The 24,958-nt window shown below is 44.4% G+C and overlaps 2 protein-coding genes across 5 annotated transcripts; one reads left to right on the forward strand and one right to left on the reverse strand.

The window, feature by feature from the left end:
• Window positions 1-883: 883 nt before the first annotated feature.
• cUnh6orf136 (chromosome Un C6orf136 homolog) lies at window positions 884-7,404 on the forward strand. The gene is made up of 7 exons (XM_080526604.1): window positions 884-1,048; window positions 2,264-2,467; window positions 2,710-3,402; window positions 3,613-3,701; window positions 5,063-5,263; window positions 5,665-5,734; window positions 5,850-7,404. Exons 2-7 carry the CDS (start codon window positions 2,369-2,371, stop codon window positions 5,991-5,993), a joined length of 1,296 nt encoding a protein of 431 aa, XP_080382730.1. The 5' UTR covers window positions 884-1,048; window positions 2,264-2,368; the 3' UTR covers window positions 5,994-7,404.
• Window positions 7,405-7,971: 567 nt separating this feature from the next.
• bag6l (BCL2 associated athanogene 6, like) lies at window positions 7,972-22,487 on the reverse strand. Of its 4 annotated transcripts, none has more exons than XM_080526490.1 (25): window positions 22,277-22,487; window positions 21,613-21,702; window positions 21,072-21,189; window positions 20,641-20,867; window positions 20,119-20,190; window positions 19,853-19,975; window positions 19,482-19,714; window positions 19,239-19,368; window positions 18,552-18,755; window positions 18,191-18,404; window positions 17,525-17,587; window positions 16,800-17,119; window positions 16,540-16,627; window positions 16,043-16,380; window positions 15,590-15,923; window positions 14,784-14,953; window positions 14,575-14,628; window positions 14,375-14,477; window positions 14,061-14,185; window positions 12,699-12,833; window positions 12,520-12,588; window positions 11,394-11,600; window positions 10,795-10,902; window positions 10,421-10,567; window positions 7,972-9,060 (listed from the first exon to the last, which is right to left on the reverse strand). In XM_080526490.1, exons 2-25 carry the CDS (start codon window positions 21,691-21,693, stop codon window positions 8,962-8,964), a joined length of 3,762 nt encoding a protein of 1,253 aa, XP_080382616.1. In that variant the 5' UTR covers window positions 21,694-21,702; window positions 22,277-22,487; the 3' UTR covers window positions 7,972-8,961. The 4 variants fall into 4 exon arrangements, with proteins under 4 accessions (XP_080382616.1, XP_080382617.1, XP_080382615.1 ...); XM_080526491.1 differs by having other exon boundaries at window positions 15,590-15,890; window positions 22,269-22,487; XM_080526489.1 differs by having other exon boundaries at window positions 22,269-22,487.
• Between the last annotated feature and the right edge of the window lie 2,471 nt (window positions 22,488-24,958).

Raw genomic sequence — 24,958 nt, forward strand, 5'->3', positions numbered from 1 at the left:
CGATATAAAATGACGAATAAATCCTATGGCAGCGGTCGATACCACTAGGCCATTGTGGCGATATGACGGTTTGTAGCCTGCTGCTCATATCACCACAGTAGTAAATATTCATTTATTAAAATATGAACATATAACAATAACTGGGGCTAGTATGACCTACGCATTTAATCGGTCAGCAATTTCTTGCCAAACCATTTGTCTCGCCTTGTTAATTGCGGCAGTATTGCACTATTTTACATCTTATTTTTCCGTCTTCATAAAAAATCAATAATTCGGAATGCTGCGCAAATGTAGTACCCCTGCAGAGTGGAGTATCTTCATTTCGACAGATCGACTCTTCTGGGCTGCGTATGTCTGCGTGCACGCGCCCATATCGAAGATTTGTAAGCCTGTCTTCTGTGAACACTGATGACACAAGGCTGATCCTCATTCGAGGAATCACCTGAGGCTTGAAATCCAATCTCGAGTTCCCTGAGCGCCGCATTTATTTATAGCGCCGCTATACTGATCCACCTTTAGTGGAACACCCCCCTGGTTTACATCAATAGGAATCGTCCCAGATGTAATATTGCCTTTAAATGACTTGACATGATGAATGTATTATTTTCTAAATGTATCTTTTAATGTTAGTTGATTAATCTATATATTTGTATATGTATTTACTTATTATTATATTATTATTATAATTATATAATTATTATAAATACTTATTATTATTATTATTGTTATTATTATTATTATTATTATTATTATTATTATTATTATTAATCTATTGAAGAAAATAAATGTTCCACCAATCATGGCCAGGCCGGTGTCTGATGAAGGCGGGTTGTTTCTAGAAACGTTCTGCGCATGCGTGAGGCGTGTAGCTGGACAAGGACATAGTAGGGGAAGGGAATGACATTTGTGTTACGTCTGATTCCTTCTAATATCGTAACGTCTAAGTGATAATAAAATGTAACAACTCCTGAATTGGAAGAGTATCCTTAGGTATATTGCAAGGGCGTTATTTCTGAACGGACTCTGGGATCTGGGTTGCTTCTAACAGGTATGCATGCTAGCAGCTTGCTAGCTGGCCAACTAACGTTAGCAAACCAAATGTTATGCTCTCCATTAAGAATGAATAGGTGATCTAACCAGCTGCAGCTAGACGTCGACTTCAAACTGACTAAAGGTTCATTTATTTGCAGGGGGATCATGACTGACATTGCAGTGTGTTAAGCACAGTAATACTCTCGCTTAGTTTCAATATTATACAACATTGTGCCACACAGTTAGTATTGTATGTACACAGTGTGTCTGATGGAAGCAGTTCCATGATGATGGGAGCTCAGCTGTCAATTTGATCCAGATCAATCAGCTTATTGTTTTGGTAATTGTCTCTGCATTCCCTCTCTGTGCTCTGGGTTAGTTGGGATCCGACTTGTCTGCAGCAGCCACAAATGCCTGGACAGTGAGTGGTGTTGAATGTGGTTAGAGGACGACGTCTGTCTGAGTATGTTTGGGAGGCAATTATGATGATCTTGTGCTCTCTGTTGCCACCACTCACGCCCAGCCTGTCATGTGCCGCTCCTGGCATAGTCCTTCCATTGATGATGGATCAGCCTCCAGCCTCCATTTACTGAGAGTTCAGAATCAAAGTAAAAGAAGAGACAGGCCGATTTGTTTTCTTTGTGGCGTATTGATTAACACGTGAAAAGACTGGTTTTAGCGGTAGGCACCTACGGTTTGTTGTTTGTTGTCTTGTTGTCTTGTTTACCAGGGGTTTATGATGGAATTAGTGCTAGAATGACATTCCAAGTCAGTGTACATGCGACTCTTAAAGTGTAACCCCCTCAATGTTCAAGGGCATTTTTCTCGTTAACCTTCCTCCAACCTATGATACCTTTTTTGTTAATGCAAATGTTCAGTCTTCGATAGAGTTTTTTGTGTTTCAGTTTCACAAAATATTGCTTGTGCACTTTTGCTGACGATAATTTGTAATGTGAACCTAAATGAAACGGTATGTTAAGTAGCCTAAATGAAATCACAAGAGCAGTCCATTAAGAGGCCTGTCGGCTTGTAGCCCATGATTATGAATTGCAACTGTTTGTCTATGCTAGTATACACAGACACAAACCATGACAAACCATAACTGCCATGTTATTGAATTGAATTTGAAGTTATTTGAGAAAAAGAATCCCCTTCTCAGTGCCATTGTGCTTCCCCTCTTTCCTCCTTTTCTATGCTTTCGGGAGCAACATTTACAATTTGGGATCAACAGTAGGCGAGTTAGAAGACAGGGAGCTGGTCCTTCTCACCATCTGGGAGTTGCCGTGGGATGGGTAAGTGGTGATTGGGTTGCACCTGCCCTGCATCCCTGACGTGAATGGCTGTGTGCAGAGGGGGCATTGCCTTCTGGGTGGGATGCATAAGGAGCCATGGCAGCAGGCAACCAATCAGGCAGCAGTGCTGGAGCCTCGCACAGGTAATTATGCTCGTCAGTTTGCATACTTGTATCACCCTAATGTCATATTTATATAACTATTATTCCCTGTCTGTATGAAATAATCTATCTTTCAATTTATAGGCCTGTAGTGTCTTGCCCTGTGTGTTTTGGTGTGTTGGTGTAGTTTCTGGGTCTCTTTTATGGCCTTTGGTTTAGACAGAGCAAAGAGGAAATGTGAAAATATGAATGTCTTATTTAGTTGTTATTATTCATTTGTTTAGGCTCTTGATTTACAATGGAGCGGACAATCCCAACCTCTGAGCAGTGCATCCTGGGCCCTGGTGCCCCCCAACAGTCTGAGGTATCAGAACAATAAACAGCCGTCTGTCTCACACCCCTTCCACCATGCGAGCCAGCCACAGAGAGCCAACGGCTTTGAGGAGGACTGGGAAGAGACCATCAGTCTGTGTGTGCTGGTGCGCCCCGGGGAGTGTGACGGCCAGCACACCCTGGTGGAGGTCCCTCTGTTTGGGCAGACGAAACTAGGAGAGCTCCTGGCCCCGGGACTCAGTAGGCCCATGGAGTTTCTCTTCCCCCTCACCACTGTCGACGGCAGCAGAGAAGACGACATCAGCATCAGGAAGAAGGCCCAATGTTCCGGGGTGAACAATGGAGAGACGGAAAAGAGAGAGAGAGGTTCTTTCAAAAGCCTTTTCGAAATGGAAGGTTGTCCTGCTCCGTTTATGTACGGATCAGGTTTCTACTGCTTCCACTGCCCGGGGATGGAGCCACTGGGTGGTTACGGGGACAAATCAACACATATGATTGGACTTGAGAGAGAGCCTCTGGACCTCTTGCTTTTGCTCCCCACCTCTCGATGCAGCAATGCTGAGAAAGGGGGGGTGGAGGGGAATCAGAGAGAGAGGGAAAGAGAAGAGAAACTGGCCATGATCTACGAAAAGCTAAGGATTGAGGTAAAGCAGGAGAGGGGAGGAGGGGAGGAGGGGAGCTGGGTTAAGGGAGGAATTCTTCTAACTTGCTTTCTAAGTATTTTGTATAGGCTATCTGTTGTATGATAAATCCCATCTCTGTTCTGAAATTCTGATTGTGTGTGTGTGTGTGTGTGTGTGTGTGCGCGCGCGTGTGTGTGTGTGTGTGTGTGTGTGTGTGTGTGTGTGTTGCAGCTTCCCAGTTTCTTTGTGAAGAGCCATGATTACACCATTTACTCAACTGACGTTGAGTTCATCAATGGACTTCTAAATACCAAAACAAGGTAAATGCTGCTTACTGGCTTCTGATATCGCCAAGTAATATGATTCTCTCTCATAATTGGATTATGCAGTTGTCTACAATCTCTCATCTCTGCATTATTGAAACTATTGATTAGGGTTGGGCAGGCATAAGATATTACCGGGTGAACAAGTTATTTAAGCTGATTTATGCCTGTCAATACCGTTTCCGTCTGTGTTTTTGCCATTATTGTACCCACCAACATTTTGTTTAATAAACATAGTCCAAATTATACTTGCACTCAAGCATCACAAGGCTTGATCACTGACTCTTGCCTGATGGGTGGAGGAGGTCATAAATCTGTCTTTTGGGCTGGTAACGATGGCAATGGAGAGAGAACTGCTTACCATAGATAGATTTGCTACATGTTCAAGTCATTTGAAAAAGTCTGCTAAAAGGTATTACGGAAGGGGAAGGTATACCAGTTGGAGAATTCTACAGCCCAACAGCATTGATATCATCAGAAATATCTGTATCGGCACATATTCCACCAATGCACCGAAGATGTGCATAAGTGTAATTGGGTTTTTCCAGAACAGAATATATAAACCATTACTGGAAATTGCAGTGGTTGGCAACCAGAAAGTGCACAGGGTATTGTAACAGTATGTGTAACAGTATGTTTACAGAATGCTCTTCACATGTTTTTGTAAATGAAATATAACTGAGTGTAACAAAAATAATTCAGTAGATGATCACACTGTGTCACAACAAGTTAGACTGAACAGCAAATAAGTGATATCAATATGCAGTGCACTGAACATGTGATTCTCTTTTGGCATAGTACAAATTACTGCACATGAAATACATAAATGCTGCTCTATTTATCAATGGAGATAATTTCAGGTCATTATTGAGATATGGATGTTTGCCTAATCAACATCACCATCTTTTTACCATTGTTTTCCTGTGAAAACTAAAAAGGAATTATGTAAAAAAAAAAGACAATAATCAGCAGATGTGTCAGTTAAATACTTTTGTGCAATATGACAACCCTAGTTGACTATCTGTGCAGTATAGTACAGTGGATTGTGTACATAGCCTTTATTTATGTAAACCAGCTCCTTACCTTCTTGTGATTTTATTCTTTTTCTAAAAGTTTTTTTTTTCTTCTTCCCTTTCCTAACACCAGGGGAGCCACCCCTCCTAAATTTCGTTGTTTGGTACCTGTACTGTAGCAATGACAATACAGTCCATTCATTCATTCATTCATTCATTCATTCTCTATGAATCCCCCCACCCCCACCCATAAATCGGCGTTGGTCCCAAAAATCCAGTATCTGTTGGGCTAGAATTCAAATATCAGCCCAAACCTACTATTGATTGATTGATTATCTCCAACAGGGGGCGCATGCTTTACCAGCTGAGCCTGTCGTTATGGCGACTGCTGTGTCTATGCTACTACGCGGAGGCCAGGATAGAGGTGCTGAAGCTGACCAAGCATGTAGAGGACGGGACTATTAAGGCTCGCTGGAGGGTGTGGGGTCTCCCCTGCCACTCCCTGCTCCTGCGCTTCTACAGGAAGGACAAAACCCACCTGTACAGGTAAAGCATGCCAGAATGATACTACTAATATAATAATAATAATAATAATAATAATAATAATAATACATTAGATTTATATAGCGCTTTTCTAGACACTCAAAGACGCTTTACAAACTGAAAAGATAGAGTAGTAATAATAAAAAGAAACAAAAAATTAATAAAATAAAGTATAGGGGCCTAATTAAGGTAGTGCTGGGGACTATACTATACTACTAATTATACTATACTACTACAGATTGTTTACTCATCTGTACAGGTAACATGTGTCTCAGTATTGCTGGAAGATTTATATTCTTCTGATAGTACACACAAGGATGAGAAAGCATGAATATGTGTCATGAAATAATGTTGTTGTTTTATTTTATTTTATGGTATACTACTATAAACACTGACTTTCACAGGTCATACGATGCATTCTCTACCTTCTACATTGGGCACGATGGACTCATACACTGTCACAAAGTTGAAAAGGTGGGTGACTCAGAGTGTTCACTGTTCAATGTCCCTGACATGAAAGGAAATGTTGGTAACAGGATTTTAGTTTTTTCCTACCTGATAAACCTCGCCTCCTGTCTGGTGTCTCCAGGTGATGCAAGCCCAGCCCCCAGTCCTGCCCAGAGTGACCTCACTGCTGGCTGGGGCACTGATGGCCCTGGGGGTGCAGGAGAACCGGCCCGCCCTCAACCTGCTGCCCCTCCTCCTGTCCTCTCTCCGACAGGACAGGGACTGAGAGGTGAGGGGGGGGGGGAGAGAAGAGGGCTGAGGGAAGGAGCACGAGCGTAACCATCCATGGAGTGTATGTAAGTGTGGGAGAGAAAGTAAAATGATCAGCGCACATTAGAAACGTGAAAAAACATGCCATGAATGTTGTAAAGAAAATATATCCCTGATCACTTGAACTCTTCTCCCCTCTCCTGTATGTCTGCTTTGAAAATAATAAATGTAAAAAAATGTACATTTTCTTCTCCACACCTGTCCATTTAAGTCCTCTCTGTGGGTCCTACACAAATAGAATAGCAGCTATTATTTTTATTTTGCAATGCATGACATACCATATATATATCCAGTAAATCACCGAACTTGAGTCAGTTCCTACTTAACCTCCACTCCCAAAAGTCTTCTTTCTTTCCTCACCTTGCAGAAGTGTGATACCGAGGTGGGGGAGACTAGAGACACTAACATGCTTGCAATAACCAAATTAGAATTCCAGGAAAAAATGTAAACACTTCAATCACTTCTGCTGAAAGCAAATAAAAATATGACCGCTCGCAGCCCCTGCTCCATCCAATCAGAATGGAATAACAAGACTCTCTCCACACGTCCAAAGGAGGCGTGAGAGCAACGTAATTTGGAGGTATGCCTACACGATGGCTTAGCCAGTTCCTAATTAACACACAAATCGCTCGTGTGAACCGCCATGGGCCTTCACACATTGTCACACTTGCGAACTTTGTTTTACTGTACATAGCCTAAAAGCTCTATTTTAATAAGCACCTTTGTCACCTGTCCACCCTACCTTGGTTCAGTACTGGTACAGTCCCTCCCTGGCTGCAGCGTGTGGAGAGGAGGCAACTGCAAACTGCACTGCAGTAAATGCCTGACCTCAACACAGGGTTTATGTCCAGGATACAGTGGCTGTGAGACTGATCTACTAATAGGGACTCTGGAGTCATGTTGCTGGAATTATGTGAAATTGCCTGTTTGGGACTGACTGTAGCCTTTCCTTCCTGTAATATCTGATGCAAATTGAGTATGTTTACTCTAAACAATGACTGATGATAGGAATTACTTTATTACATTATGGTTATGAGTCTCAAATAAGTCAATGTAGAATATTGAGTATCTGTTTCCTCAGAATCGAGCTCAAGCTTTCTCTGTTTAATTGCTGTTATAATAATGTTTCACTCATCGCTGGTTCTCTTTGCGTGTGCTTTTTCAAATTGGGCAATAAAACATGCCGTATGTTAGATGATAGCATTGCAGTTAAGATTATATGGTATGAATCTGTAACATGTGTATGGAAAACATGACTGTATGCTGTGCCACTAATTTCTGATTTTCTTTCTCTGCAATAACACAATGTCTGGTGTGAAACTTGGTTATGTGTGAATAAAAAACGAGTGATGAACATGTATCCGCAGACTAAACCTTTTATCCTACACTGTCTCTATTTATTTGTTCATGATTATTTTCAGGGTTCCCGCGCTGGTCTTAAAAAGCCTTAGTCCAAAATCCAGCAATCCAATCCACAAGGCCTAAAAAGGTCCCAAATTCCAGTTATTCGGTCTAAAAATGAAGTACTAGGTCTTAAAAATGAGATCCTGCAAGGAAATCAGTCCGACCACATCTATTTACGCGGAAATGAATCAAGCTGGAAACAAAAAAATGCCAATTCGCTTCCTTTTTTGTCTGTATGGCAGTGAAATCCCTAATTTCATCACCTCGAGGATGACAAAAAGCTATCATATGGTGTCGCGAATAGGTCTAACATTCTATTAAAAGAGGTCTAAATAGGTCTTAAATTTGACTTGTTAAAACTTGTAGGAACCCTGTATTTTATATAGGGACGGATACAATCAGATTGACACACTGGGTAAACAATCATCTGGTTTAGTATACACATTCTGAATATCTGTCCAAAGATGGGCTTGTGTGGGAGTGAAAATGGCAAAAAAAGGCTATATGCTGTGATGTTACATCCATGTTGATTTGTTTATTTCAGAACAATGTTCACAAGCACAGAACATTCAACTCTTGTTTTCTTTTCTTTTTTACAACAAGTTCTAAAAATTATAGCAATTATGTAATTTATGGCTAAAACACCATTGAGCTGACAAACCCTGTATTTGCACTCAATAAAAAAAAAAAAAGAGAATTGACCTTCAAGTTACCGCCCACAGATATGGTCTCCCTGTTTACTAAGTGCCCTGGGGGTTATTCCATCAACATCGCTAAAGGAAAATCCAGGTTTATTCTGATAGGTCTCGCTAGAGTTCTTAAAAATATCCAGGCATATTCTGATAAGTCTCGCAAGAGTAATAAGGCTGGATTTTCCTTTAGCGACGTTGATGGAATACCCCCCTGGTGTCCATGTTGTTTACTTGGAATGGTGGGCCAGCCAACCCTGGACTGCGGGCGGTGCTTCTCAAACACAAATTCCAACAATCACCTCTATACTTGTGGTGACGCGGGGCGTGATCATGTGTCTGTGCTTCATTTGACCTCTAGTATAGGTTCCAAAAGGACTGTCGCAAGCATCTGTTACTTGGATTAACCTAACAAAGACTAGCTTTTGCAATTACATCACCTTATTATAACAATGTACAATTTGTGCTAATTTACAACAAAGCTTTATAATGATGTACAAATGACAACCAGTTAGGATGGGGAAAGCATTGCTTTGAGGGAGTTATATCATGGGGTTAGATTTATGTGGTCCAACAGAGATTGACATTCTGACATTCTCCTTAGATGACAGGTCAGGAACTCTTCCTGAATTTCAATGATTGGCATTTTCAGTGGCAGTTCAGTGACAAAGCAGGGTGAGTTAATTCCGTCTTCTGTACTTCGGCTCTTTATTTCTAAATGTCAATGGACATGAAGACCCAGTGGGAATGTTCCAGAGTGAAGTCTGGAGACATGGTTGAGCGTGATGGGGGTCAAGGGGCGGTTGTTGACAGGCCTGACGACCAATAGGATTAGGAGTCCTCCAGGGAGAAAGCCCGGTGTGTGTTGGGGAAACGCTGGGAGCTGTAGTCTGGGTCTTCCTTCACTCTCTCCTTTATGTCACCCCTCACCTACGCAGAAAGACGGAGAAAGTTCAGTTCAGTCTCTGACAAAACTCCTAAAAACATCAGCCCTTGCCAAAAGGAGACAAACACGGAACGTGGCCATTTCTCACTTAGTATTCCTCGTATCCTCCACTTGTTTCTTCTTTGTCTTTTGTATTACAAAAAAAATTGGATACTGATGTTTGTTATTTATTTATTTTGTGTTGTGTTGTTTCAATTAAGAATGGAAAATTATCAGTACTGTGGATACTGTAATTTATGTATTAATTAATGGATTATATAATTTAAATATTGTTCTCACTTGGAAGTGACGGATAGGGGTTTTGATTGATTGATTGAAAACTTTATTAGAAGATTTGCAGAAGTAGGTACATGAAAGTACATATTACATACAAGGTCAACTAACAGGATAAAAACCCAAGAAAGCCACTGGCTTATTTCAATTGGGGTCCTTGATTCTCAATTCATCGTTACATGTAAGACAGACAAAAAAAACTAGTACTATCTACAAGATAATACAGACAAATAACTAGTACTATCTACAAGATAAACATACATCCATCATGGGAAGAACAATACAACAAAACATAAGGTATGTACAGCGGGTAGGACAGGTGGGGACATACACCACAGGTGGGGGCGGGGGACAAAACACAAAGTATGTACAGTGGGTAGTTCGGGTCTTTTAATCTGATTTTTGATTTAGAGGGTCCAGTTACGGATTGCAGCCTCCTGTAAATGTTTTTTGAGAGTGGTTTTGAAGGTGGGCAGTGTTTTGCACTCCTTTAAGATTATAGGAAGGGCGTTCCACATTTTTACTGCATAGTTTGCAAACGAGTATAACCCCTTGTTTGTGGTGCAACGCGGTTGAACGTGGTTCGTGGAGCTTCCTCTGGTATTGTATGTGTGGACGTTGTTCACTTTTTGGAAGTATGTTGACAGGTACTTGGGTGTCTTAGGCTTCATCCTACTCCCTTTCGAACAGCGATACTTGTACTTTTTTATTTTTAAATCATGTTCGAAATAAAGATTAATTAATTAATTCATTCAAAAAGCATGGGAGAACATTGAAGGGGCAGAACCTAGATCTTCTCCACTGTGCTGAGTAGGAAGCGGGTGGAGGACGGAGGACAGGATGTGTGGAATCGAGTTTCTAACAACTAGACCACCGGTGTCCAATTTCCCCACCCTTTTCACTGAAGTGTGAACATAAGCACTCCCCTAAAAGGATTTAAAAGTATATCGTACCAATATACTGTATACACCAATCCTGTGCTTTCAAATCGTAGGAGAGTGCAGAAGTGCACACTTCTGGGGAAAAGGGGTTGGGGAATTGGGATGTAGGTGAATAGTAATAACACGTTACCTGCTCCGCATAGGCCTCCTGCAGCTCTGGCCTCTCTAGCTCCCCCTGCAGGCTGTCTGGAGAAGTGACAGGCCTGACTCCTGCCGTCCTGGCAGCCCGACTCACCGCGTCTGAGAGGGACAGGTGAGGCCCTTCGCCCTGGGCAGTCTGGGGAGGGGTAAACACATCAAAACAGTTGACTCCCTTAACAAACACTGTCAGAATGAATCAACACACACTTCACCCAATACAGCTAACCAACCATTTATTTGACTCAGGTTCAGACAGGCTTTATTGTCCAGACAGGCTTATCAGATCCAGTGTGCAGACTTGCATGTTGTGATGACACATAGGATAGTCTAGAGACCATTGTTAATGATGAAGCTTCGTCTCACCTTCCTGCGCTTGGCGGGCATCCCATGTAGGTAGGCGTCGGACAAAGGAGGCTGGGCCTTCATCTTCCTCTGCGACAGCATGTCATGTCTGAAGATGGGCACCCACTCCTGACACAGACACACATCCATGTTACTGAACCATTTATATAGATATAAATCAATAGATATGATTGATATGATCACTTTAAAAAAAAAAAAAAAAGTCGAGAGGACGCTGGCGTTGCTTGTTCGCCGCTTCTCCGCCCGAAATCTAGGTGTAATTGCAGTATACAGAGTAGATTGTCCTACAAAGACATTTTAGATTTAGTAATCTAAAAATGAATTAGACCCCTATACTTTCTTTTATCTATTTTTTTTGTTTCTTTTTATTTTACTACTCAATCTTTTCAGTTTGTAAAGTGTCTTTTGAGTGTCTAGAAAAGCACTATATAAGTCTAATGTATTATTATTATTTAGGGGAAGAGGCTAGATCTGAACCGTTAAGCATACTTTTTTTTTTTTTTTTTTTAAATCACCGGCTGGCCAAATATCACCACAAGACGGACAAATGTCAGAAAAATTATGTGGGGGCGTAAGAAGGACGTGTCGAGAGTTCTTACAGAGGGTACCGCAGCAGCCCAAGGCTCCGCCTCCGCCCCTGACTCCTCCCTCCCGGCTGCTGCCATGGCGCCTCGGGTCTCCCCGGACGACGCCCTCCTGGAGGGTGTGGTATCGCCAGGCGGTTCCCCGACCTCGCGGCTGTCCCCTGCCGAAGCCATGGCCTCTTCTGCCGTGGTGGCGGGGGCCGGGGATGGAGTCTCATCCATCTGGGCAGAGGACAGAGAGAGAGAGAGAGAGAGAGAGAGAGAGAGAGAGAGAGAGAGAGAGAGAGAGAGAGAGAGAGAGAGAGAGAGAGAGAGAGAGAGAGAGAGAGAGAGAGAGAGAAGGGGGAATAAAGGTTTAGGACAGAGAGAGAGAGAGCAGGGGGAATAAAGGTTTAGCTTAGCTGTGCAACAGTGGTTAGAACCTTAGAGTAGGGTCAATAAACTAAACTAACAGTGGTTATAACACTGGTTATTACCCGAGAACTGTTTATGTCATGTTCTATCCTGTAGCAAGCATGCTAAAATCACAGAATTTAATGAATTAAGTTAAATTCAAATGACATAATTAGCTCTGTGTTATTGTCTGAGGGTGACAGGATTCAGTGGTAGAAGAGTCTGGGTCAAAAAGGGAATGTCCTTCTGAACGAAAAGATAAGCTTTTATAAGGACAACGACTAGGTTCATAATAGTCATATAGAAAAGGGTACAGTAACAAAGTCTGACGATAATGACAGAGATGAAGATAACAACGCTGTTCACTCCCAGACACCACGGCTGTCTGCACTTCCTTTCTCTCGTCATTTCTTGGAATCACAGGATTGGACTATTTCCAGAGTCCAACTCCACAGTGTCCTTTTGTCCCCGACATTTGCCCCCTATGATAACAAACCCTAACAAATGCAAGCGAAACAACTTGCCTGGGTTCACAGGAAGTGGTGTGTATGTGGTGAAATGTCTGAGTATGGTTAAGAGGGGGATAAGATTTTGGAACTAGTGAAAGAACTGTTGTAGGGGGAACAACCGTCACTCAAGTACAACCATCACCACGGCAGGTTGAATAAACATCAAAAAGAAGAGGATGAGAGGAACAAACACACACACACACACACACACACACACACACACACACACACACACACACCTCCACACTCGGAGTCTCTGACTGCTGCCCGGCCTGTGCTTCAGCCCCAGCCCTCTGCGTCAAGTCGCTCTGTGACATCACACAAGTACCATACCGTTAGTGCATTCAGAGTAGAGTAACAGACAGGGAGATAGTAGAGTCGTAATGCCACAGGGTTAGGGTTAGGGTTAGGGTTGTACCTGTGTGTGGATGACATAGCGCTGGATCTGGTCCTCAGTAACTGGGTTTTGCTCCAGTATGACATGGAGCCTCATGGTCATCATGCTGGTCAGCCAGTTCACCAGACTGGGGTTGACCTCCGCAGACATCCTCCTCTGTAGACATGCAGAGAGAAGAGAGGGGAAATCAAAACACAAACCGACCAAACAAACAACAATACAATAACAGACTAGTATATAACAGGGTTTCAAATCCAGTGGAGGCTGGTGGAGGTAGACCCACGCTATGTGATTCAACACACAAGCAGGTGTGGGAAAGTCCAACCAAATTCATACAAGCATCAATAAAAAGTTCATGGTCATATAACCAGGTGGAGACAACAATTTGGTAGAAAGGAAAAAAAAACTTTTTTTCGCGTGCACGCGCATGAAACACGCACTGGCGCTCAATACAAAGACGTAATTTCACCGAAAACTAGAGGGTGGCAACATAAAAATAAAAAAATGTGCCCTGTTTACCCGTACCTCCGCCGTTCTGTTCGTGGTGATTTGAGAGGCAATAGATTATTTTTGCCCTGCGCATATTGCCCTGTAATTAGACCATGCGACCACAGCTCTGTTGTGTCTCTTATTGTCCAAATGTTCCCTGAATTTTAGCTGCATGTTTTTCCAGCATGTAAATCCGTTGTCAATAAAAATTCGACTCCCCTTCTTTCCCCCTGCCAATACTGTGTCGTTTGTGACATTTACCAACGTTTATGCTATCAATAGTTCGAAGCTAGTGTTAGATGCGAGGCTGCTCGGGAACATTATTTGTTTCACAAAATAGCCTGATTTAGTTGACCATGAACATCAGAGACTAGACTACATTACGAATGTTCATTTAAAATACTCTATTGTGAGCACTGGTATAAGAACATGAACCAGAGAACAGCAGTAAATGCAAGAACCCACTGTCGTCGCTGATGATGTTGCATTTTCGATTAGGATACGCTTACGGGATTAAAGGGACGGGCGACGGGCGAAGAGAGAGGGAAGAGATTTCCAGAAATCCAAATGTCCGCTAAATTCGGACCAATCACAAAACTGTTTTGCAAGCGCGTCGCCGACGAGGTTAATTGCAACATTGTAACATATTGTAACTTACTACATCCTAAATCGGAACGAAATGTAGGTCTGAAAGCGGCCTTAACTAGCTTCAATCAGATTTTTTTCTGTTCTCCGGTCATAAAGTGGACTGAATCAATTAGTGGCGGAGAAAATGTATTTGTGGCGGCCCGCCACGAATAAATGCATATAGAGGAAACACTGGAGAGTATAGAGGAGGGTATAGAGGAGGGTAGAGAGGAGGGTAGAGAGGAGGGTGTAGAGGAGGGTACTAACGATGCGGTGGTTGATGACTGCGGTCAGAGCTCTCTGCTCCCCCCGGAGGCAGTACAGGTTGAGGGCCAGACACTCAAACAGACCCTGGGTGCACAGCAGCAGCAGGCGGTGGCCAAAGGTGTGGTCTGCAGAGAGAGAGAGAGAGAGAGAGAGAGATATCGTACATACACACAGTGAGCCACAGCCTCACCCATGCCTATGTCACAGCGCTGGCTGCAGACAAATGTTGGAATGACAGGAATCGTATATAGTATACCGACTAGCGGAAAAAAACACGTTTCAACGTGAGCTCGGATCCCGTGTGTAGTGCGTACCTGTGCACCGCAGCACGTGCGTGGCCACGCGTGTGAACAGCAGTCTGAGGAAGGACATGTTGGTTCGGATGATGTCAACGCCCTCACGCACAGTCACTGTGGCCTGAGAGAGAGAAGCCAGCGTTAGCGCTTTATCAACATCCTGCAGTGACCAGATGTTTCCTGGCTGTGTGACACCACGGGTGGACACCAGGACTTACAAAGCTCTCTGCGATGTACTCCTCCAGACCGTTGATGAGGTCCTCGGCTGCTGTCTGCAACAACAACAAACCCAAAAAATAACAAACAGATTGCATTGAAAATCCCTGAATCCCAACACATTTCTGGAATAATTATATTTCGAGAAATAGCGCGGAAGGTGCAATGCATCAGGCGGTCACTTCCAGCAGGTGGCAGCAGAGCGACTCACGGCAATGTTGGCGTCAGTCGGCTCGCGGCCCTGGAGGTAGTGTTCGGTGAAGAAGTCGGTGAGCTGGGGCTGGATGCGGCTCAGGGGCTGGGCATTGCCGTGCAACAACAGCACCATGTCCACCATGGAGAAGCTCTGGAACACCAGAGACAGCAGGTCCCCGAAGAAGCCTGACAGAGAGACAAGGAACAGTCAGATTGGAGATTGGGAAAGCTGCTTACTCACTATGGAGTATGAATAAAGATAACAACAATACACAATGGACCTATCGCTAAGCCACAGCCCCTTTGAAAACTCAGACAAACAAACAACGCTTCACTGACAGTGACTGACTGACCGGCCGTGACTGAATGACATTCAATGACTTACAATGGCGGGAGTTGGCACATTTCTCATTTCTGATTTACCACAGCAAGTAATAGACATATTTTTTTAAAGATGACAAGAATATTTTGTCTAGAAGCTTTTCACCATCAGATATTAGCGAGTTGTTTGTTCGAGTTTTCTGCCTGTAGTGACTTTTGCTGTGATATGATTGGACAATTTCTATTTTGGGGCGTGGCTTAGCGAAAGGTCCATTGGGTAAAACGTCCAACACACAATACGGTAATATGTGGTACGGTGCACGTATAAAGTAGCAGTGTAACTAGCAGTAAGGAGGAGGAGATAGAGCAGTAAGATACGGTATGACATAAACACTATAGAATATACAGTATGCATGTACTATGACATGTTGTGCAATGTCAGTGATGGTGTTCCATCAGGGGGGTTGACGGGCAGGGGGGCCACTGGCAGGGTTCACTCACCCACTGCGTCCCCAGCTCCGGGGGTGAACAGGTTACTGGTCTGGGACAGTCTCTGGATGAACTGGGCGATGCTCTCACTGTTGCCCTGGGAGGCCCCCAGGGAGCCCATCATGGTGGACAACACCCCCTGGACGATGCCCGTGAACAGCTCTGGGTTCATGGAGTCTCCTCCACCACCACTAGCACCACCGCCACCACCTCCGCCACCACCATCACCACAGCTGGGAGCCTGGGGAGGAGGAGGGCCAGGGGTGCCAGTGGTCTGAGGGGGGGTGGGGGTACTAGAGGCAGGGGGAGGTTGCTGGCCAGGTGAGGAAAAGATGGGCTGGTTAGCCTAGAATGGGAGGACATCTATTTATTCCATACGCTAGAACAAACACACACACAGTGTAAAATCACATAAAGAGGGTTATTTATTTTTTTCAAGGGGTTATTATTTTGCCCTCTAGTTACCTGGATGAAGTCTGACATGCCCTGGAAGAAACCAGGGACTCCAGGCACTGTCACAGTAATGGAGGGGGCACCTCCGGAGACGGGGGCCCCTGGCCCGGTCATTCCCCCCAGCAGAGAGCCCAGGAGCTGGGCAAGGTTGCCATCGGGGGCCCCTTCTGAAGGCGGGCCCATGGAGGTGGTGCTGGTGGTGTGGGTGGTCGTCTGTCCAGAGGTGTGAGCGCAGGAGGCAGGGTCAGGGGCCGTGGTAGAGGAGGAGGAGGAGGAGGAGGAGGAGGAAGTGGAGGAGGAAGTGGAGAAAGAGAAGGAGTGGGATGAAGAGGAGGTGGATGTTGGGTCGCCTGAAGAAATAGGGAGGAAATAAAAAAAAGGTTCGGGTCAATTCAAAGAAACACATTATTATGAATGACGTTAATAAAATAAAATAAATACAAATACTGAAATGACGACGGGAAAATTATCAAACAAACTCTCAACGAAACATCAACTTGACCAATCACCTTGCTGGCCTGGCATCAGGAGCTGACCAACCAGACCGCTGATCATCTGGGTGAGAGGGGACGCAGCAAGGGGTGTGCCCTGCAGACCCTGGAAGAGCAGAGAGGAGAATAGAGTTAACAGCCATACACATACATCGTCATAACAACCCTCTCCATCTCTCTCTCTCTCCCTCTCTCTCCCTCTCCCCCCTTCTCTCTCTCCCTCCCCCATCCTCCACCCCTCTCTCTCTCTCTCCCTCTCTCTCCCTCCCTCCCTTTACCTGTCCTGGCTGTTGTCCAGCAGTAGGGGGCACTGCGGCCCTCAGGTTGATGGTGGCCCCTCTGGTTCCAACAGGCTGGGGGATGTGGGGAGCGAAGGCCGGGCGGGTGATGACTACCCTAGCCTGAGGAGGCAGAGGGGGCTGCGGAGGGGCCGCGGCGGGGTCGGTGTTGGGGGCGGAGCCGGGAGCGTTCGGCGGTTGCCCGGGGTGACCGCCTGTGGCCGCTGCGGCTGCCATGGCGGCGGCTTGGTGAGAGATCTGGTGGACGATGGCCTGCATGAACTCAGGAGGGAGGCCAGGGATGTGGATGGGAGTCGCTCCTGCAGAGCAGAAACACACACACACACACACACACACACAACACAGACACAGACACAGACACACACACACACACACACACACACACACACACACACACACAACGCACACAACACACACACAACACACAACACACACACACACACAACACGGAGACACAACACACACAACACACACACACACACACACACACAACACACACACACAACATACACAACACACACACACACACACCATACAAAGAGATATTACATTCTCAAATACATCCAACTAGACTAGAGAGATGGGAACGTTTTCCTAAAACATGATTCCTAAAAGCTCTTTATTCACTCTCTAAGTGTACAAAGTACCTACATAATACAGGATCAACAAGTCAACAACATTTCAGGGTGTAATAGAACACTCACCAGGCTGTCCGGGGCCAGTAGGGTGCTGTTGACCTTGGGTCTGGGGGCCGCCGGCTGGATCTGCTGTGGAATCAAACAGGGATAAAGACGTTGACATCTCTGTAGGGTTTGACATCTCTGTAGGGTTTGCTATGGGAGGTGGAGATACCCACGGTTCTTTATTCAAGGTTCTGGACAGCAATTCTGGGTTTTTCCATGTCAGTTGGAGGTTCTGGGGGGCAACGTAATCATTTTAAAGATGTTTTCATTTGCTGACGCGTTCCGCGGGCAGCAGGCTATTTCGTCGAAGCAATGTAAAAACGCGCTTTGACAAGCATGCTCCGAAGGGCGTCAGCAAATAAACCATTTCTAAAGGGATTAATTTGCCATCCAGAACCTCCGACCGAAATTGAAAAACCCAGAGTTTTGAGAGCCAGCACTTTTCAGAATTCTTTAATTAAGGTTACATTCAACAGAGCCTCTCTCTCTTTGTTGGGACTGCATATCTCATGTATTGAATTTGAAACAGTATGACACAAGGTGAGGGCCAGATTGTGTACTTCTCCTTTGTGTGACATTCCACCCAGCAGATGAGCAAAGAGAGAGAGAGGGATGGAGGGAGGGAGAGAGAGAGAGCATGAGAGGAAGAGAGAGAGAAAGAAACTGAAAAGAAAACAGCACACCCACCATCCAGGTTCATTTGCATCATGACCACAGGTTCCATGGTTTGATGAGCGATTCTGATCACGCGGGGAGCTCCGTGCCCCAGACCAGGCTGCTGATTGGTTCCATTTGCTCCCTGCCCCTGCCCCGATTGGTCAGCAGACTGAGAGGGCTGGGCCTGGCCTTCAGCTGCTTGCCTTCCATTGGATGACATGGTCACCGTGGTCCCCAGGTTTATCTGTGGGTATTTATTTATTTTAAATTAAATGATGCATTATTAAATGATACATTATGTTATTATGTAATAAAATACAGGGAGGTCTATACTGGTAATACAAAAAAAACATCAGATAATATCTCTTACACGCATGGTGACTTAACATACCGGTATAGGAATGTGGGGCATACCACCCTGCAGGAGGACAGGGGAGGTGAAGTGGGACATGGACCGCGCCACGTGGAGGTGACGGGAGGGAGGATTGGCCAGGTTACAGCGCAGGTCACTGAGGGCAACTAAGGTGTTGCCAAGGAGACGGAGAGCCTCCCCGACCAGGTTGAGAGTGCGTTGGTCCTCCTCTCTCTCTTGGGTCTGGAAGGAACAACCCAAAATATCACAGCTTAGTGGTTGTCAGCATTGTACAGCGCAGTACTTTTTTTCCAGTACTTTTTTTTCATTCCATTTCATGGAGAGAACAAGATAAATAACAAGTAAAACAAAAGCATAGTCAGTGAAAACAATAAAAATAGTTAAAGATTAAAAGCAAGTTTATGGGACTTGAGGGACTGTCCAAAATGGTCTTTATTGTTTTTCCACAGGCATGAGGGTGCTGAGAATGACTCTACAATGACTTTGCATTGTCGATCTTAGTTGCAGGTACAGTATGTAGTTCTATGTCCTACTATGGACTATCTATGGATACTACTATGTATGTCCATAGGTGTGATACTACTATGTATGTCCATAGATGTGATACTACTATGTATGTCCATAGATGTGATACTACTATGTGTATCCATAGATGTGTATTCAGAGATGTGTATTCAGAGTTTCCATTCACTGAAAACGCCTTACATTGTTGTTGTAATCTGCTGAGGTGGCTGCTCCCAGGATGGAGTGGGTTCTCTCAATGAATGGACGCAGTCTCTCTTCCACCCTCCTCACTTGAGACAAAACCTCCACAAACTCAGCTGGGCTGGGGTGACTGGGGGAGGGAGTGGTACTTTAACAATGGCGCCTTTCTGAGGTGAAGGGTTCCTCAATGGGAAGTGAACGGTACAGTTGAATAGCATAATGACACGTGAGGTGAGCTCTTACTTGGGACCAGAGTGGGGGGGGCCTTCTGTCTGGGTGGAGGAAGAGGAGGATGATGATGGTGGTGGGGGAGGTGGAGGGTTGGTGTCCATAGGCTGTGCTGCTGATGCTGTTCCTGCAGTGGAGGAGGAAGATGTCGAGGTAGAGGAGGAGGAGGAGGAGGTAGAGGAGGAGGAGGAGGAGGTAGAGGAGGACTGAGATGGCTCCGGTTGGGATAATGTGTCACTGGGCTGAGCCTACAACAAAAACAAAATTTTAAAAAATCAGGAATCAAAACTGGCTATTATATAACATTCATGCAACTAAACAAAAGAATGATGTTCAACATTGTTGTGTTCAGTAGTTTATGGTGGGTAGTCAAGTAGTCACTCTACCTCAAGTCTATGGACGAGAGATTGGATCTCTCTCAGCAAGTTCTCAGCCAATTGCAGCCTCATCCTTGGTTCGCTCTGCACCGATTGTTCCACATTGATGTGGACGTCTACTGAGCCGTTGCTCTAAAAACCCAAACCAAACGAAAGAGGGAGAAACACTTTTCGTGAGGCTTAAAACCACATTGAATGAGGACTGTGGACAAAACAAACAAAACACCCACGATGCTCTATCACAATGCACTAATGGGACATTTGGGATCACTCACTCCAGTGCTAGTGCTCACTCTAGTGTTTCGTCCTGCTTCTCCAACCCCAGCCATCATCTGCTGGGCTGACATCTGAACAGCAAATCACAATTATTACACTGACTGTGCTCTTTAAAAACATTGAGCAAATCTTCCTGATTGTGTATCTTTCATCTGGGAATATTGGAGGTTCGTTTTTACATCAATCTGTAATCATGGACGGTTTTGTCATCAATAACCGTTTGGAGCATCAGAAAACCAACACAAGATGCCATTTCAGTAACACAGTGAGAGGGTCAGTAAGACATCATAGGCTAATAAGTCAATAATACGGCCAGCGCTCTCTCCAATAGTTTTTTTTATAAATGATGGTTTAATGCATCATCAGCATAGTCACTGTGGAGGTGTTTCGACGTCAAGCCTTCGTCAGCACCGAGTATATGGCCCGAGGACACACTCTCAAACCAGAACCATAGGATATGCATAGGACAGAACTCAAAACAGAATTTTATTTAGAGGCGATCCTTATTTTAGATAGGCTACCTGTAACTGCTGAGGGTCCATGATGTTGACAGGGAGGTTGAAGGTGCCCAGCATGACGTAGCTGTTACCGTTGCGGTCATGTGGTCCTCCCTGTGAGGAGGTGGAGGAGTGGCCGGTGCTGCCTCCTCCCTCTGCGCCGCCCGAGGACACTCCGCCACCCCCACCCCCGGACTGATTGGCCTGGGGGGGAGCACGTTCCACCAGGTGGATGACCTTCCCATCCACATCTGAGGAGGAGAGGGAAAGAGAAAGAGAGAGAGGGGGGAGGGGGCGAGAGAGATTTTCAGAGGCTAACATAATCTAGCTGAAATGTTGTGGTTAACAACTTTCTTAAAACCACTTTTTAAGGAGATGTAGATGTAGATGAGACAGGGAACATTTTGTGTGCAGCACAGCTTTAACAGCTATGAGGGGATGGTTGCTTTACTCACTGTATTCAGTCAGTGTTCTTTCATCCTGGAGGACTCTGCCTTGGTAGATCAGCCTCTGCTTGTCTACTGGGATCTCCACAGATGCAGCTATGTGTTCCTTGAACTCTTTCACCGTCAACTATGGGAGGAGTAAATGGACTGACTTATATAGCGCCTTTATCCAAAGCGCTTTACAACGGCCTCTCATTCACCCATTCTCACACACACACATTCACACACCAATGGCGCCGGCCCGCTCACTGGGAGCAATTTGGGGTTCAGTGTCTTGCCCAAGGACACTTCGACATGTGGCCAGCCAGGGCTCGAACCACCGATCTGCCAACCTTGCGATCAGTAGACGGCGGCTCTACCTCCTGCGCCACAGCCGCCCCCCAGGCTTCAGTGCATCGCCTACTACATACAGAGTTGAGTGCCTTCGTCGCTTATCAGGGGACCGAAGACAAACAACATACAGTATTTTGAAAAGACAAGGAAAGCAAATTACAAGACCATCTGTGAATGAAGGCTACTCTAGACAAGAGAGCGAAGCAGGACATCATACCTCTCCGCGGACTTTATAGCTCCGGCTCTGTGAATCCAGGGTCTTGACAGTTACCTCTATGGTACCTCCTGCCTCCTCCATATTTCTCTGCTGAGATCACAGGGAGTAGAAAGATTGCATTATACCTCCTCTGACACAATAACAACGTCTAACAATGTCTAACAATAAAAGGCGTCAAACGTTGGCATCAAAAGCCTTCACATATCACATAGGTTTGACCTACATACATACATAAATACCAGAAAGATATAAATCTGCATTTCATGTAGGCCTAGGTGGGTGACTGTGCTCAATTTGACGCCTTTTATTGTTGGCTCGGCTGTACATAGTCATAGCTACACCACAGCACATTCTTTGGAGGGGAAACCGTGTATGCGTATCTTCACCGTGAACATGTAATGATGCAGAGCTGCAATTTAAATGTATCATAAAAACAGAGAAATAGGCGTTAATCTCGGTAAAAGTTACAGTTAATAATGATTATCAGCAGAGCATTCGTTTCTCCTCATCAACCCATTCTCTTGTTTGGCGATAATGACGGCGGCTAGTAAGGCAGGCTATACCAGGCTAATACAAAGCTACACGTCTAACGATTGAGGAAACAAGGAAGAATCATGTACTCATGTGTCAATATGTGAATAGCGATTAGCAGCTACCTGTTTACCTGTTTGGTCTCCCTTCCTTGATTCGTTGTCGTTGTCGTTGTTGTTGTTGTTAGCTTGATAGCTAGCTTTAATCCCAATTACAGGAAGCCAGCTAATCTCCCAGCAGAGATCTTGTTCTACGTTCGCTGTCACAGCGCACCGATTCTGTCACGTTCTCTGTATCCAAAATGAATACAATTTTGGTGAAATTGTAATTTTATGACATGAACAAATACTTCGTCGATTCTTTAAATATGTACAGTTCATATTCCGAAATAGTTAGCTTCTCCACAAAAGTGCGACACCATCAAGTCGCGTAAGGACCCCTGTGACGCAAACAAAGATAGTGTCTATCCCAAACGCCTGCATGTATTTGTTTGTTTACTTATTTGTTACGGTGCTGTTTGTTTTTTGTTTGTTTACTTGTTTGTGGTGGTGGGCTGTTATACTTGCTTGACATTTTTTACATTACTGTACAAAATGACATACAGAAGTTTAAATAACATGTTCTGTTTGGACCAATAAGATATCAGACCTGTAGAAAGGTAGTGCTGTCAATCGATTAAATATTGTAATAAAGTTTAAAATACTAGTATTCTTTCTCTTTTTTGGGGGGGGGGGGGGGGGGGTGTAAAACAAAAACATGTGTGGTGTTGGATGCAAACTTGTTAGAGGAATAGCTTAGTTGGATGAAACCTAACTTTCTTTGATAATAATGAGGGGAAAAAAGAAAGAAGATTGACCACACTTATTCTTAATGACTTCCTTCCTGTTAGGGCTTCATTGCTGGACTTTGTAAATGAAGTTGGCTCAACTGTAATTTATTCTTCAGTTGGATATGCGGCCTACTCAAACAAACATGAACTGAGTGATGATGGACCATGTTCAAACGCAAAAGACTCAGCATTATTCACATATTACATATGTGTCCAATATCAAAAAAATCAGAAGGCACGTTTTCAGTATGCACATTTTTCTAATTCTAAAGTTAAACAAATATTAGATTAAATCATAGAATACGTTCAAGATAATTACACATCTGACATAAACGCGACAAAAATGGACACTACCATTTCAATGTAGATCTGTGAGGTGGACAGTTGTTTTCATATGGACAGCTGACCAAACAGTGAATGAAGTGATGAAACCTGAGGCTTTTTGAGACTGAATTATGAACTATTATAAATCCCTGTGTTTGACAGACTAAATCTTGTCCCAAAAATAAGCCATAATGGCCAGGAGCTTGGACTTAAGGTGACTTTAGGTGTATCAATGGTTCAAGCTCTAAAATCCAGAGCCCACATCTGTTGGAGCTCTAACGGTTAGTCTACATTGGTGGCTGGTATTTACTTTGTGTGGCAGCGGTGGGATAGTCATGTCACTGCTCGTGTAGCTGATATTAGGTTGTTGATGTTTTTTTATTTATTTTTTAAAAGATCAGATATCATTTCCTCCATTCCTTTTTTAATTAATATTCCATTCCGTCCCAAATATTAAAACAACACTGGTAGTTCCTTATGTGACTTGATTGATACATGTTTACCCCGGGGAGTTGAGCGTGTTTCCAGACACACCTAACCTTATGAGATGGATGTAGGCCTATTGTACAAGATGACGAGGAGGGCAAGCTGAGACCGAGTGGTGTGGGTGTGGCGACAGACAAGAGGCGTTTCTGTTTCCATTCAAGTGTGAAATTAAAAAAAAGTGGATTTAGAGAAACATTGTCGGTGCTTGTAATGTCGTGCGTTCGCGTGTATATTTATAGATATTCGGGAACACATGCTGCGGAGTGTTACCAGACCACCACTACAAACTTGAGAGGAGGCGGGGGGTCTCATGACAGGCAATGCTCCGATCTAAAACTCGCAGCCTTATCGAATTGAGATTGGCGTTACACATGATACAAAACCCTGGATACTGCTCAGAGACAACTCTTTGGAACCAAAACCATGACAGGACTGGTGGCAGAATAAACGCAGGACGTTGAGGTAATCATAGAATTAATTAAACAGTTTACAAGGATTTGATCCCTTTTTGTATAAAGAGAGTCAAGTGTTCCAAATAGACTATTCATTTTGAGTGTTCAAATAATCTCAGTCTCACTCAAATTGGAGTCATCTATGTGGGTCAAATTGAATGAACACATTTAAATGGACTTGCACCTAATTATTGGGAACAACACTGTTGATCGCTCTCTCTCTCTCTCTCTCTCTCTCTCTCTCTCTCTCTCTCTCTCTCTCTCTCTCTCTCTCTCTCTCTCTCTCACTCAGTTGAAGTAAAAAAAGAAAAAAGTAACACTGCAGTCACATGCATATCAGGACAGACATCTTTCTCTTTGTGGTAAAAGTGGAGGAATATGTGGTCACAAGTAGCTGGTCGGATTCCTCCAATACTTGTCCTGCAGCAAGATATTTTGCACGAAGTAAATCAGCTAATCTTGGCATTGCAGATTCTATGTATAACCCAGCCAATGATATACAGTCCTATTATGTGTCCTAATGAAATGACCCATTTTTCTGTAATTGTCCCCCCCCTTCCCCCTCCCCTCCGTTTTCGCAGACTGTTCTTCGCTGCAGTCCTGCCTCCAGACAGCCGCTCTTCCGACCACCCTTTCCGTCATCCTCTTGGCTTCTCCTCCATCCTTCCTTCCTTCTCTACTTGGTGGAGGCAGTGAGAGGCACCATGCGTCGGTTCAGCTCTGA

The sequence above is a fragment of the Nansenia antarctica genome (genome assembly GCF_963989245.1).
Source record: "Nansenia antarctica genome assembly, chromosome: 3".
NCBI classification, from domain to species: Eukaryota; Metazoa; Chordata; class Actinopteri; order Argentiniformes; family Microstomatidae; genus Nansenia; species Nansenia antarctica.

Bases quoted from the DNA above. Each gene is read 5' to 3' on its own strand.
- cUnh6orf136 (XM_080526604.1), top strand. From the start codon at position 2,369: ATGGCTGTGTGCAGAGGGGGCATTGCCTTCTGGGTGGGATGCATAAGG. The intron at 5,264-5,664 runs GTAAAGCATGCC...TGACTTTCACAG, and splicing joins GACAAAACCCACCTGTACAG to GTCATACGATGCATTCTCTA. The intron at 5,735-5,849 runs GTGGGTGACTCA...TGGTGTCTCCAG, and splicing joins ACTGTCACAAAGTTGAAAAG to GTGATGCAAGCCCAGCCCCC.
- bag6l (XM_080526490.1), bottom strand. From the start codon at position 21,693: ATGGAGGAGGCAGGAGGTACCATAGAGGTAACTGTCAAGACCCTGGAT. The intron at 10,568-10,794 runs GTGAGACGAAGC...ACCCCTCCCCAG, and splicing joins TGCCCGCCAAGCGCAGGAAG to ACTGCCCAGGGCGAAGGGCC. The intron at 9,061-10,420 runs GTAACGTGTTAT...CTTTCTGCGTAG, and splicing joins AGGAGGCCTATGCGGAGCAG to GTGAGGGGTGACATAAAGGA.